General features: G+C 40.0%; 1 protein-coding gene across 1 annotated transcript in view; it reads right to left on the bottom strand.

The window, feature by feature from the left end:
- micu2 (mitochondrial calcium uptake 2) overlaps positions 1–15,150 on the bottom strand; it is a 422,357-nt gene that overhangs the window by 26,220 nt on the left and 380,987 nt on the right. Inside the window, exon 9 of the mRNA XM_072263053.1 lies at positions 8,159–8,247. Within this exon, the coding sequence (XP_072119154.1) occupies positions 8,159–8,247 (89 nt within the window). The remainder of the gene's footprint in view (positions 1–8,158; positions 8,248–15,150) is intronic.

Genomic DNA, 15,150 nt, shown 5'->3' with positions numbered 1-15,150 from the left:
TTTATAAACTACTGGCAATCTTCAGAGAGTATTTAGTCCACCCATACAAACCAACAATGCAGCTTTTGTATAAAACCCTTTTCCTAGTCTAAGTCAAAAGACCGACTGAAAATTAATTAAACAAGTATCCATGTCCAAACTTGTACACGTGCAGTTTCTTTCTGTTGTGCTAATACTCTGCAGTTTGCCTTGCAAAATAAACGTGGTAAATTCCAGAACAGACTGCTTTTATTTGATCTGGTTCTATTCGTTTAATGTGAACATGACTGAAGTATGAACAGATATTACACAACAATATTAACCTCTCTTCTGAATTAAGTTTTCTGCCAGCTCTTGGAAATATTTAATAAGGAAGTCTTTTCCGTGAATATTTCTGAATTGATAATAACAGATGAAAGCTGCAGGGATGTAAGGGTATTACAGACCCATATCTTTGTGAGTTTTATGAGCTGCTGTTACATCTCAAGCGATAACTAAACGTGGTTGTCTGGACACCTGCCACAGACCCTGACTGCCTGACCTCAAAACGCTGAAGCTGTAGAATACTGATTAACAAAAACAGAGACTTCTATCTGAAAAACGTGGATTTTTTTGTTTGTCATTTACTCTGAGAGTGTGTTATTGGCACTTTTGTTTCTGAAGGAAGTTATATTAAAAAGTACAGAACAAGGAAATTATTTGCATCAAAAAGTATGCATACAATCCCTATAAAAAGTATTCAGCCCCTGCCCTTGGAAGTTTTCATGTTTATTGTTTTACAACATTGAATCACAGTGGATCTAATTTGGCTTTTTTTGACACAGATCGACAGAAAAGACTCTTTCGTGCCAAAGTGAAAACAGATCTCTACAAATTGGTCTCAATTAATTACAAATATAAAATACAAACTAATAGTTTGCATAAGTACTCACCTACTTCAAGTCAATATTTAGTAGGTGCACCTTTGGCAGTAATACAGCCTTGAGTCTGTGTGCATTGGTCTCTATCAGCTTTGCATATCTGAACACTGCAATTTTTCCCCATTCTTCTTTACAAAACCGCTCAAGCTCTGTCAGATTGCATGGGGATTGTGAGTGAACAGCCCTTTTCAAGTCCAGCCACAAATTCTAAAATGGATTGAGGTCTGGACTCTGACTTCATCTCTGCAGGACATTAACTTTGTTGTTTTTGGAAAACAAATCTTGCTGGAAAACATATCTTCTCAAGTGGCAGTTCTCTTGCAGACTACATCAGGTTTTCCTCCAGGATTTCTCTGTATTTTGCTGCATTCATTTTACCCTCCACCTTTACAAGCCTTCCAGGGCCTGTTGCAGTGAAGCATCCCCACAGCATGATGCAGCCACCACCTTGCTTCATAGTAGAGATGGTGTGTTTTTGATGATGTGGCCGAAAAGCTCAAATTTGGTTTCATCAGACTATAGAACCTTCTTCCAGCTGACTTCAGAGTCTTCCATGTGCCTTCTAGCAAACTCTAGCTGAGATTTCATGCGAGTTCTTTTAAAAAGTGGCTTTCTCTTTGCCACTCTCCCAAAATGCTGGGGCTGGTGAAGAACCCAGTCAACAGTTGTATGTGTAGTGTCCCCCAGCTCAGCCACTGACGCTTGTAACTCCTCCAGAGTTGTCATAGGTCTCTTGGTGGCCTTCTTCACTGGTCCCCTTCTTGCACAGTTACTCAGTTTTTCAGGACGGCCTGGTGTAGGCAGATCTACAACTGTGCCATATTCTTTCCATTTCTTGATGATGACTTAACTACACTCCAAGGGATATTCAGTGACCTGGAAATATTCTTGTATCCATGTCCTGAGTCGTGCTTTTCAATAACCTTTGCTGGAGTTGCCTGGAGTGTTCTTCTGTCTTCATGGTCTAGTTTTTGCTAGGATATTTACTCACCAGAAGTTAGACCTTCTAGATACAGAAGTATTTTGATAATAATCAATTGAAACACCTTGCCTGCACACAGGTCATCTCCATTTAACTAATTATCTTAATAATTAGTGAATACTTTTTATAGGCATCAAAAAAATAGGTAATTGACACAGTAAGTTTCTAACTCATTAAAACAATTTGCAATTCCAGTGTTTTTTTTTAATATACAGAGAATGTACCAAGAAGCATGGGTTTCTCACAACTATATATCTATCTCAGACTGGCTTAGAAATAAATGCAGTATAACATTCCCTTAGACTCTGTATCATTAAACAAACCTGACCACTGAGGAAAGTCCAATAAATTGTGTTTAAAATTGGATACAGAGGTCCAAAATATGGTGAAGAATACAACCAGCAGATGGTGGTAGAAGCTTTTCAAAGGCACTTACTAAAGGAAACTTAAATCCACATGATCAACAAATAGCAGTAACAGCCATGTGTGTGAAAGATAGTATTTACTTTGTGCTGTTGATAAATAAAACACACATTATTGACTTTGAGCTGGCTATATCTTTTCCCACAGAAAACAATCATTATTGCAAATTATTTTATGGACAAACTGCAGTAGGTACTTTTGAAAGATTACACATTTCTTATATTGAGTCCCTCCTTCAAATCAATCAAGAAAATGTAAAGAAAATAGTCAATAAATAAACTAGTGGACCTAACCATTAAATGGGTGTGAGTTGAAAGTAGTGTACTTGCAACATATAAGTTATTCCAAAAGGATTAACCTAGCTGTTTTGCCCTTTGAGGGAACTCAATTAATGCAAATAGTTCATGTGACATAGTTAACATTAGTGAACACCATAGTTAACATTAGTTACAAGTGGCAGAAAGGAATTGTGCTTTAGTAACAGAATAATTCCTGCCATCCTGTTTCTCCCTCACCCATTCATCAACCAGTTTAGCTGATAACTTATATAAACTGCCTTGAGAAGGCCGCCAAGTTGTAAAGCCAGTTTAAAATACAGTTGCCTGGAAAAGAGCCCAGAGTTTAACGATGAGCAAAATTGGTTAACCCTGCATATACTTTTAAAGAATTTCAAAGTAGTCTGGAAATTTTATTGTTTTGTCTATATTAAATTCCAGCAAATCCTGACATAAAGCATGAAGAAATATATTCACTCAAATACTTACTAGAAACAAATGTAAACAGAAAGTATAATTCGTCATGTCTCAGTGAAAATTTCAAATGGTAGCGTTCTTGCCGCTTGAAAAATTTAATACACTAAATTGGAACTGATTCATAGCGAATAAGTCTACGATTAGAATCCTAACAGTGTTGTGATACAGGGGCACTTTATCCAGAACTAATGCATTAATAGGCATTCAAGGATATACTTTGTCGGCACATTTTGTAAGGCAGTATTGAAGGTTTTGTAAACAGGGTATTTATAAGAGCTTTGGAACCAATCATCAGAATATTCAGCTGGATTTGGTTGGATTAAAACTGATGCAGAACAACTGGATCCAAAAGGCAAGGTTTAAATTCATTGCCCCAGGCTTCAAACTTCCCAGCTTAAGTTTCTTAGTTCTAAGGTAATTTTTCACCACTGGCGGGATGATTGTTGATAATATCTGGATAAACTTTTAATAGACAATGGCTAAAAATGAAATGCTATCACCAATTCTTAATTTACAGCTGTTTAATTTCTAAGCCAGTCTCATTTTGTTTGGATACAAAATTCTTGCTTATTTTGTATTGACCACAGGTCTGATTAAATATTAAGATTTAGGCTGTACATGATAAATATGCAATTTCACTTGTTAAAACTTTGATGTAACCTTAAAATAAATAAACATTTAAAACGCAACTAAAAGCAAAACCCCTGCAAAAGAAAAGTGCTTGTTGTGGAGAGAAAAACAACTTCAAAGCAGTATATCACATCGCAAATTTTGTACTGTAAGGGGCAAAATTACCTGTACATTAAGCAACAAAGCTGAACTGTAATCAATTCTACTTTTTCTACGGCCAATAAATTCTGTATTTATTTTTGAGGTGGATGCACCATTGGCATATGGATAATTGTTTAACTGTCTCAGAGTTTCTTGACCCAGTGATATGGGAACCTCTCTTACATTCACGCTCTTCATTGGATCTTGCTGTGGCCATACAGACTGTTGTTTTGCCTATGTTACATCAGTTCCTGCACTTGTGAAGTACATGATTGTCTTTGAGGTCCTGACATTACACAGTGCTACATAAGTGACCCCTTTTCTTCTGTCAAACTTTCCATTAGGATTCAAAAATCAAAAGAATTCTAACCTGCTCACCAACAAAATGCAGTGTACCTGAGAAAAGCTTTGGGTGCGTAGCTGTTGCCTGCCATGAGAATTTTGTCTGTTCATGCACATTTGCACATTTTTAAATTATTAGTGGGAAATGCTGGTTTTAACTCCACATGTGTTAGGAATATGATACACAATGGGGAGCAATAGTTTATGGGAATATGTCATGAGTTTAGTCTGTAACTCATTCACACCTATGGCAGCCGAGTCATTAAGCCCATCATCACTTTCTGCTTTATGTTCCTGTAAATCACACTTCTCACTAGGCATCTCATATATAATTAAAAGTACGGCTTGACTTAAGTCATTATCTGTGCAAGTTGATGTAAATGTTGCATCCCTCAGCTTCCTAAACAAACAAAATAAGCTCTGTCTGGTTAGCAGAATTACTTTGCAATCATGTTTTAATACAACTTTTCATTAATTTTTGTTATGAGGGCTTGTAGGTTATTCAACTAAGGCTGGATAGAAACTATGCCTGACTAGTCTTTAACAGATGTTGACACACGCATTTCCTGGCAGGTGAACAATCGAACGTTAAGGTGTACTAATTGGTTATCCCTACCCTTCCTCCTCCTATCCCAGTCTGAAGGTGCTCATATCAATCAGTTGTGTCCTCACTGTTGCTCAGTCATCTATTTGTGTTTAATAAACCATATCCATTTTGTTACCAATTCTGACTCCATCCAGTCCAAGTATGTTTTTGAATTGGGAAAACAAAATTGCATGCTCTCTTTGTAGCTTCTCATGTATAGCAAGTATATCTAATTAGTAGCTAATTCATGATGAGGAAGGTGCCAGTTTCAGTTCCAGTCTGTCCTGAGTTAAACTATACTCTGCCTGGCAGTAAGAAAGGTGATCGTATTGACATGAAAATTTCCAATTTATGGAGCAGGGAAGCTCAATCTTTGTTTTATTTCTTAATTATTGAATGCCTCTGGTAAACATGTGTCTGGATATTGTATTAAGTAAAAATAACTCATCTTGGCTGTGAGGTCTTTATAGTGGCTAATCCTGTGACATCCGTCGCTAAAGTTCTTTAATGAATATGGTTATTTGAAGAGGCTCTTAGCGTTGTCACTGACCCCTCCCATTCATCCAAAAATCTCTTTGACCCCCCTACCATCAGGAAAGGGGTACTGTAGCATTAGGACAAGAACTGCTAGGATGGGAAACAGCTTCTTCCCTCAGGCCATAAAACTACTGACCTCCCTGCCACCACATACAGCAAATTCTCATCATACGGTCTCTTCACGTATGATGCACCAGTAGCATTATACTGTTTCCTTTTAACTTGTATATGCACCTTATTATTTGTTTGTGGTAATATTTCTTCATGTGTTATGTGTGTGAGTTATATGTACTGTGTTACACACATTGTCTGGAGGAACGTTGTTTCGTTTGGCGGTGTATATGTGTACAGTTGAATGACAATAAACGGAACCTGAACTTTAAAATTGTTTCCCCAGCAAGGAGCTAAGGTCCCCAAGAGAAAAGAAAAATAAATGGTGAGACAAATTTAGTTTTGTTGGATGAGAGAAAAGGGAAATGGACAAATAATATCAGAAACATTAATTTGACAGTTTTAGACTGCCACATAAATGCAATTAATGATGGTATAATAAAGATACATGGTTGTTCTGTGGAGATTTCTCCAACCAAGCATTTAGTCAAAAGAGAATTTAAAGCATAAATTTTCTGCCATTCAGTCAAAACTTTTTAATGAAACCAACATTTTAAATTCTTCCCATTTATTCCTTCTAATTTTCTCTGAGTTGATCTAATTTTCTTTTAAATCTAGCTCTACTCAGATAGCAAAATATGCCCAAAGTGAAAAAGAAAACCTACATATTCCTTTGAAGAAATTTTGTTTTCTACCCTTTACAAAAATCCTTCCAGATCTGGTAAAATCATCATTAGATCACTTCTTGATTAGATGATTAGTGTTCACTAGAGGGTTGTTTCTGCTTTATGTCATGTAGAAAGCTGGTATACTAGAAAGCTTTTACTTCTTTTTTAAACACTATGTCTGAGTGAAAGACAGAAGCCTGGATTCCTGACTGAACACTCTTGCCAAGAAGCAGCACTGACAGAAAGTGATGGAAATCCAGGTCTGTGGTCATCTGTTCAATTCCACATAGTCTCTATATGCACTTTTTCCCAGAATGGATAGTAATGCTCAGAAATCAACTGGTCTAACAGTTTTATTTATATCCAATCAGTGGCCACTTTATTAGGTACAGGAGTATACCTCAGAAGCTGGCCATAGGACTGGAACCCAGTGTGGTCTGCTGCTGTGGCCTATCCACTTCAAGGTTTGACGTGTTGTGCATAGTTACTTGAGTTAGTGTCACCTTCCTATCAACTTGAACCAGTCTGGTCATTCTCCTCTGACCTCTCTCATTAAAAAGGTGCTTTTGCCCACGGAACTGCTGCTCTCTGGATGGTTTTTCTTGTTTTATGCACCAATTCTGTAAACTCAAGAGACTGTTGTACATGAAAATCCCAGGAGACCAGCAGTTTCTGAGATACTCAAACCACCCTGTCTGGCACCAGCATTCCACGGTCAGAATCACTTAATCACATTTCTTCCCTATTCTGATTCTTGGCTGAATAACAACTGAACCTCTTGACCATACCTGCATGCTTGTATACATTGAGTTGCTGCCATTTGATTGGCTGATTAGATATTTGCATTAATGAGTAGGTGTACCTAATAAAGCAACCACTGAGTGGATTATCTAAATAGTAAAAAAAAAGTTCCTGATAATATTTCTTTTCATAACTACATTAAAAATAATTAAGAATCAAATAAAAAAATCATGTTAAGTATTTTGACAAACTTAAAGCAAGTATTTTCAAAACAAGCTTTACACTTCATCTTTCAAATGAATCTCAATACTCTCCATTTGCAAAGGTCTCAAATAGAATCTAAAGAGATAACCTCTACACTGTTGAAATAAACATAATTAATACTCTTAGGAAAGCTTTTAAAATATTTAACTTATATGTTTTGCTTCTAACGACAATTCTCTAAGCTTTGCCTTCAGTCAAAACTTGCTCTTCTATAGTGTTTGCACCTCCAGGCTAAGCTGAAGGGGAATTTAGAAAGATGGTAATACAATTGGAGTTTAATAACCCTGCCCAGTCTTCTTACTGAATCCTCTGTCATTTTGAATCTATATCATCTCGCTGGCATAAAACAAAACAATCTTGTTGTAAAATATCACTTCTTTCTTTCTAACAATTAGATATGTCCATATGGTTCATCAGTCACCTCCTTTCAAAACACACAGGCACTTTGATCAATGGCCAACAATGATTTCCTATGTGTGGTAAAGTGTTTTGAAGAAAGATCAGATAAAAATCACATTTTTTTTCCATTAAGAACTAGAAAGATGATTTGGTTGATTTACCAACAAATACCATTTAGGTGAAAAGTGATATCTGAACCAAGGTAGAAACCATGCTGACCCTTTTATCTTCTAAATAAATGTGCAAAGCCAGATTTACTGGCATGTAACAAACTTTTAAGCAGCTTTTATGGAGTGATCAAGAGCACATACCTTAACCATAAAGACAATGTGTAACTCCCTCATTGTACTCAAACAGCTACCAATGTTGAAAAATTATCTGCAATAGACCATAAAAACAGGACCTAGAGCTCTTAACAGTCAGATGTGGGAGTACAAGTTCAATTAGGGCTTTCTATCTCTGTGGTAGGCAGCGATTTCTTACTCACAAAGATTTAGAAAACATGTTAAAACAGCTGTCGTGCCACATTTATACTGTGACCTAATTGCTCAAATTGTTGTGAAATGCCACATTGTTCATGTTTTGTATTTTAAGATTAGAGGGTGCAAGGTTTATGAAACTTTGTATTGAAGGTCAGTGTTCTCCTAGAATATAGCTAGTAAATAGAGTGGCTGAGAACTTACCTATAAAAGTCTTTATACTGAAGCTTAAGGTTTCCTTCTTTCCCAAAGAAGTGCACCAACAACGTTGTGTTCATTTCTTTGTTAATTTCCTATAGCAAAGACAGAAACAGGTAACTGACCAGCTTGAATGCAGTGCTCCCAGAAATTCAAAATGGTTAAATACTATGGATGCATTGATGCACTTGACAATCAAAATAGAACATTTTGAATAATGACACTGAATATAGTTCACAGACTCACACGCACACACACACTTTATATATTTTATAAAACATATTTTACATACTGTATTTATACACAGTAAAACTCCCTTAGTCTAATACACACAGAACTTGGGTGCTGTTGGATGATTAGCTGTTCTGCACTATCAGATATTATTGTATTTAAAAGTCCAATACACTTTTAAAAAGGATGTTATATAACAGAGCAATAAACTTTCTGCTGAACATGTTAAGTTTCAAAGGAGTGTGGGAAATAGAACCAGAAACTGCAGCATGCAGAGCTAGAGCTTGTCAGACTTTTGGCCCTGATGAGTAAGAAGGGAACGCAGTAATTATGACCCCAGCGAATGGAAGGCAGCACAGGAACCAGGGCTCAATTACTGAAAGAAGCATAGGACCCAGGGTCCAAGTGATGAAACGATGGGCAGTAACCAGTACCACAGAATGTTAGAGAGCTCAGGAATCAACGTGTGATGTGCAACATACCAAACCATTGATATTTCCAAATAGTGAGATAGCAGATTATCAACATCTTATTGTACCTCTATTTTCATTGAAACATTTTTGCAAGAGCAATATCCATGGTACAGTTCATAATATTTTGGTCAAATATTGAATGACATCTGCCATCATAAATTATCACATGGATTATATTCTGGTCAAATTATTTACTTACTTTCATTTTGCCACAATCAAATCAGATCAGCTAAATTTTTAATGATTAAAAGCAAGTCAAAACTCAATCTGCAACCACAAATTGAATAAAAGTGATTAAATTGCCCCTTTAAAGTTTACAAATCCCTTGTCTCAAATGATCAATTTTAAAACTATTTATTAAAATGCTTAGCTGATGAAAAAAAACTTTACAATTTGCTTTGTATAAGCAAATAACATTCACTTTTTTAATAAATTATTCCATATATTTCAGGATGTTGTACAGGTTTCCCCTGCCATCCGAAGGTAGACACAACCAGCAATCGCCTCTAATCTGGGCTGACATTTACGTGCCGGGCGGCACCTAATTAATCAGTTTGTTTATTTCAGCTTTTTTCTTAAAGATGCGCTGGGTACGTCCTGGCTACCGCTGCATTCTCCGCGGATCGGTATCGGTCTGCGGCCCGGGGGTTGGGGTGGTGGGACACTGGGGTGTCATCTCATTGTCGTCTGTTTCCATCAGGGCAGGCAGGTCATCTTCTTCAAGTTCAGTTCCTGGACTACTTCACTTCCGGTCCGTTCGCTACTGCATTCGGTTTTGATTGTTATCCTTTGCTCTTCCAATCACTTCAGCTCTCCAACTATTGGTTCTTGGTCATGGGATGCCAAAACCTCTTCAACATCATCTTCGTCAACTTTCACAAGCCAAACACGCTTTGTCCTTACTTTGTTCACCATGATCGAAATGCTTAATTATGTCTAGTTTTACGCTAAGTGTAACACCCTTACGAGCTCTTTTAGGCTTTTCTGATACTGTAGAACTCATCTTGCAAACGGCTGCTCACAGGCACATGTTTAAGCAATGCCGGCTAGAATGCCATTCTGGGGGAGGAGCTTGGCTGCTTGGGGCGCGCGCTGCCTTTTTTTGTAACAGTGAAAACACCTTCTGTTAGTGAAAACAGGTAACTAATGTAGGTCTTTCATAACAGCCAGGTTTCATAAAGCGAACATTCGAAATGCGGGGGACACCTGTATAGCAAAATTCTGGATCTAAATGAAAAAATCTCGTGCATTTTTCATCAAAGTTCTCCAATATTATAAAAACAAATACCCAATAAAGGAAATGTACATAACTGTAGTAGTATTTACTCTGAACATTTCTAGGCTACAGATTATATTCAAAACACCAGACTGAATCTTGCTGGTAAATGTCAGTGGTTTAGTGCAAGTGTTCCCAAACACTAACGTCTTCAACTAACTAAACACTGAAATGACAAATCTGTCAGTTCACTCAGCTGCTTGACTACATCCAGCACACAGACTGGAGTGCGTCTGCTGCCCATGCCACCACAGACTCTCAGATTAACATTGACTTGTATACCAACTCTGTCCTTGAGCACATCAACAAGTGAGTAGATAGAGTGACATCACAAAAACAAATAAAAGTTTTCCCCAGTCAGAAACCATGGAGGAACAGAGAAATTCGCCTCCTGCTCAAAGCCAGAGATTCAGCCTTTAGGTTTGGAGACCGGGAGGCTTACAGCTCAGCCAGGGCCAACCTGAGGAGGGGAATCTCTCAAGCTAAACACACATACAAACAGAGGAGCATTTCAACTTCTCGGACCCCCGGCACATTACTGTGCCCCCTTCCAGCTGTTTCCCTCCCTGATGAGCTCAATTACTTTTACACTCGCTTTGACTGAGGGAACAAGGAGGTCACCCTCAAAGCGGATTTCCCACCTGGTGAACTGCCTCTCTCACTTTCCACCTCCGCCGTTTGCACCACCCTGAGCAGGGTGAATGTATGGAAGGCAGCTGGTCCGGATGGATACCTGGCCGTGTGCTCGAAGTCTGTGTAGGGCAGTTGGCCGGAATCTTCATGGACATTTTCAATCTGTTCCTGGCCCAGGCAGTTGTCCCCATAAGCTTCAATGTGCCAATGCCAAAGCATTCCACTGCCATGGGCCTGAATGACTTCCCAGTTGCACTCACCCCCATCACTGCAAAGTGCTTTGAGAGACTGGTTCTATCACATCTGAAATCCTGTCTGCCCACTACCCTGGACCTCCATCAATTTGCCTATCGCACCAACAGGTCTACAGAGGATGCCATCTCCACGGCACTTCATTCTGCCCTGACCCACCTGGACAGCCCCAATTCTTACGTCAGAACGCTGCTCACTGACTTTAGTTCGGTATTCAAATCTGTGATCCCGTCCAAGCTGATTGCCAAACTTCGCCAGCTTGGTATCAGCTCATCCCTCTGCAATTGGACCTTGGACTTTCTGACTAACAGATCCGAATCTGTTAAGTTAGACAACCTCTCCTCCTCCATTCTCACCCTGAATACCAGTGTGCCTCAAGGCTGTGTGCTGAGCCCTCTTCTGTACTCCATTTTCACCTATGTACCTGTACAAGGTTCACCTATGTTCCTGTACAAGGTTCTAGCTCCATAATTAAATTCGCAGACGACACCATGAGGCTTGGCCTGATCAGAAGGGATAACGAGACAGCCTGGCCACGTGGTGTGCCAATAACAACCTGGCCCTTAACACCCAGAAGACCAAGGAGATTATTGTGGACTTCAGGCATGCTAAGAGCCACACTCATGTTCCAATCTACATTAACGGAGCTGTAGTAGAGCGTGCATCAAGCTTCAAATTCCTTGGTGTCCACATTTCCGAGGATCTCACCTGGTCCCTGAACTCCTCCATCCTGATCAAAAAGGCACAACAGCGCCTTTATTTCCTGCGGAGCATCAAGAAAGCTCACCTCTGTTCCAGGACACTGACGGACTTTTACTGCTGTACCATTGACAGCATACTCACCAACTGCATTTCAGTGTGGTGTGGCAATTGTCCCATATTGGACTGCAAAGCACTCCAGCGTATGGTGAAAACTGCCCAGCGGATTATCGGCATCCAATTGCCCACCATTGAGTACATCTACCATAAGCGCTGCCTGGGCAGGGCGAAAAGCATTATCAAGGATGCATCTCACCCTAACCATGGACTTTTCACTCTCCTCCCATCCGGTAGGCACTACAGGAGCTTCTGCTGCCGCACCAGCAGGCACAGGAAGAGCTTCTTCCCTGAGGCTGTGACCCTACTGAACCTCACATCACAGTGCTAAGCAGTATTGCACCCATATTGTACTGTCTCAGTACTTTTATATTGTATGCTGTAGCACTTACTTCTCATTCACAGTTATTTTGTAAATAATGCTATTCTTTTGCACTTTTGGTCAGAAGCTAATTGCATTTCATTGGCTTTGTATCTGTACTCGGGACAATGACAATAAAGTTGAATCTAATCTAATCTAATATGCTGGCAAAATTTTCTTTTGGATCCACTCCAGATTAGATTTCACTGTGGATTGTATGCTTCTGGATTTTATGCAAAGAGAAAGTGATGTTTAAAAGAGAAAGTGTAAGCATTTGGGAAATGGTGACCACAAGTCCCTGACCTTTACCATAGTATATTGATGGTAATAGTGGGCTCCCTTACCTCTGCCCCTCTGACCCTCAACACAGGTGCCACCCCAGGGCTATGTCTTAAGACCCCTCCTTTACTCTCTGTATACCCATGACTGTGTCGCCATCCACAGCTCCAATTTGCTAATTAAATTTGCAGACGACACTACACTGATTGTCCTAATCTCAAATAGTAATGAGGCAGCCTACAGAGAAGAAGTCATCACCCTGACACAGTGGTGTCTGTGAAGAAAACAACCTCTCCCTCAATGTTGCAAAAACAAAGGAGCTGGTTATGGACTACAGGAGGAATGAAGACAGGCTAATTCCTATTGACATCAATGGATCTGGGGTTGAGAGGGTGAACAGTTTTTAGTTCCTTGGTATACACATCACCGAGGATCTCATGTGGTCTGTGCATACCAGCTGTGTGGTGAAAAAGATACAACAGCGCCTCTTTCACCTCAGACGGTTGAAGAAGTTTGGTATGGGTCTCCAAATCCTAACAACTTTCTCCAGGGGCACAATTGAGAGCATCCTTACTGGCTGCATCACTGCCTGGTATGGGAACTGTACTTCCCTCAATCGCAGGACTCTGCAGAGAGTGGTGCAGACAGCCCAGCGCATCTGTAGTTGTGAACCTCCCACTATTCAGGACATTTACAAATACAGGTGTGTAAAAAGGTGTATAATATTATTTGTTATAAATTACTATAAATTGCACATTGCACATTTAGATGGAGATGTAACGTCAAGATTTTTATTCCTCGTGTATGAGAGATATAAGAAATAAAGTCAATTCAACTCAATATTAGGCTAGAACTTTGGCGTGTAAATTGGGAATAAATGTACTCAAGGAAATGCACAATGGAAATGTGCAAGTTGTTTTGGGAGCACGTGCATGGGGTTCTGGATAGGTTTGTCCAATTGAAGCATGGAAAGGATGGCAGGGTGAAGAGATATAGAAATTCTAGTCAAGAGAAAGAAAGAAGCAAATATCAGGTTTAGGATCAGACAGGGCTCTTAAGAATTACAAGGTAGGCTTACGAAGGGATTTAGGAGAGTTAGAAGGGCATATGAGAGGGCCTTCGCTAATAGGTTAAGGTAAACCCCAAGGCATTCTACATGTACAGTATATGCTCCTGACAAAGGGTCTTGGCCCATCCACTGTTTATATCTCTCCATAGATGCTATCTGACCTGCTGAGTTCCTCCAGCATTTTGTGTTTGTTACTCTGGACGTCACAATAACATACTCTGCCCCGGGTACTCACAGGCGGGTTGCAGAACACATTCGGCAATCACTCTCATGAGTATGCATGTTCCAGCCAGTTAGTGTTTCATTGTGGTGGCATTTAACTCCCTTCCTTTCATTTCTGTCTTGTTGAGACTTGACCAAAAGTAGAGCAACATCTACACTCCCTACTTACCGCTGTCCTCGTTCCGGGAGAAAAGACTACTATTAAGCCTGATACTGGTAAGGAGCGATATTTATTTAGTATTAAGCTACTACGACTGAGCTGCTGTATCAGCGTTAGCTTTAGTTTGACAGTTCTACTTAATGGCCCTGTTGGCCTAACATTTATTGTTTTGTTTTTCCATTATTTTCTGCACAGTTCCCATTAGTTAGTGAACTGTTGATCCACTTCAGTGCGTCTCTCTCCATACTGTGGCCATAACCACACACCCTGTCAGCAAATCTCGACCAAATACAATGGACCCAGCAGAGAGAGAGCAGCTGACCTCGGCCCTAACATTCAGTGGCCAGATAGGAGATAAGTTACAGTCAGTTGAAGCTGTGTTGGGAGAAGTAACTGCAGCAGTGTGACAGATACTCTCAGAACGACAAGCCCAGTACAGACCGAAGCTCGTGGATGAGAAATTGAGATCAGTAGAAGCTGGATTGGCTGACATCGCTCATGTACAGCCACAGCTGCTTCCAGAATAGTGAGCCCAGTCCCAGCTGGAAGAACAGGTGTCAGGCCTTGCAGCAACAGTTCAGCAATTCATTGAAGGCAGCCAGAATCAGGTGGCAATAATTACTTCTCTCACAGCCGCAGTTTAGCAGCTTACTACCATCAGCCAGAATTAGGTGACAACCACCAGCACTCTCACAAATGCAGTTCTGCATCCTTTAGCCATGTCAGTCCCACTCCCAGCATCTCCCAGATTCTCCCCTTTAACAGCCTCATCAACGTCGGCAACTAAAGCTCCGACTCCCATAACTATGTCCAGACCAGAACTGAGTATTACTCCACCAGGCAAATACTCTGGTGACCCAGATGGCTGCAGGAACTTTATCACCCAGTGTGAGCTGACTTTCCAAGCCCAACCAGGTCAGTTCGGTGATGATGCACATAAACTGACGCATATATTGAATCTCTTAGACGGACTCCCACTCGGACTATTCAATGTTCTATGGGAACAAAATTCCCCCGCAGCCCAGGTGTTTCAGCAATTTCTTGTTGAGTTCAAGAGAGCTTTTGACCTTGCAGTACAGCGTCAGGAAGTTGCCCACTGACTCCTGGATCTGCACCAAGGTAGAGGGTCTATGCAGTAAAGCACTGGATACTTGTGGTGAAGAAGAGGTGGAACGAGAGGTCGCCCATCACTGCCTTCCAATGGGGATCAAGCATAGGGGTCCAGC

This window comes from Mobula birostris, chromosome 7 (genome assembly GCF_030028105.1).
Source record: "Mobula birostris isolate sMobBir1 chromosome 7, sMobBir1.hap1, whole genome shotgun sequence".
NCBI classification, from domain to species: Eukaryota; Metazoa; Chordata; class Chondrichthyes; order Myliobatiformes; family Myliobatidae; genus Mobula; species Mobula birostris.
Note: the sequence above shows the minus strand (reverse complement) of the source record. Positions and strands in the feature narration are given on the sequence as shown.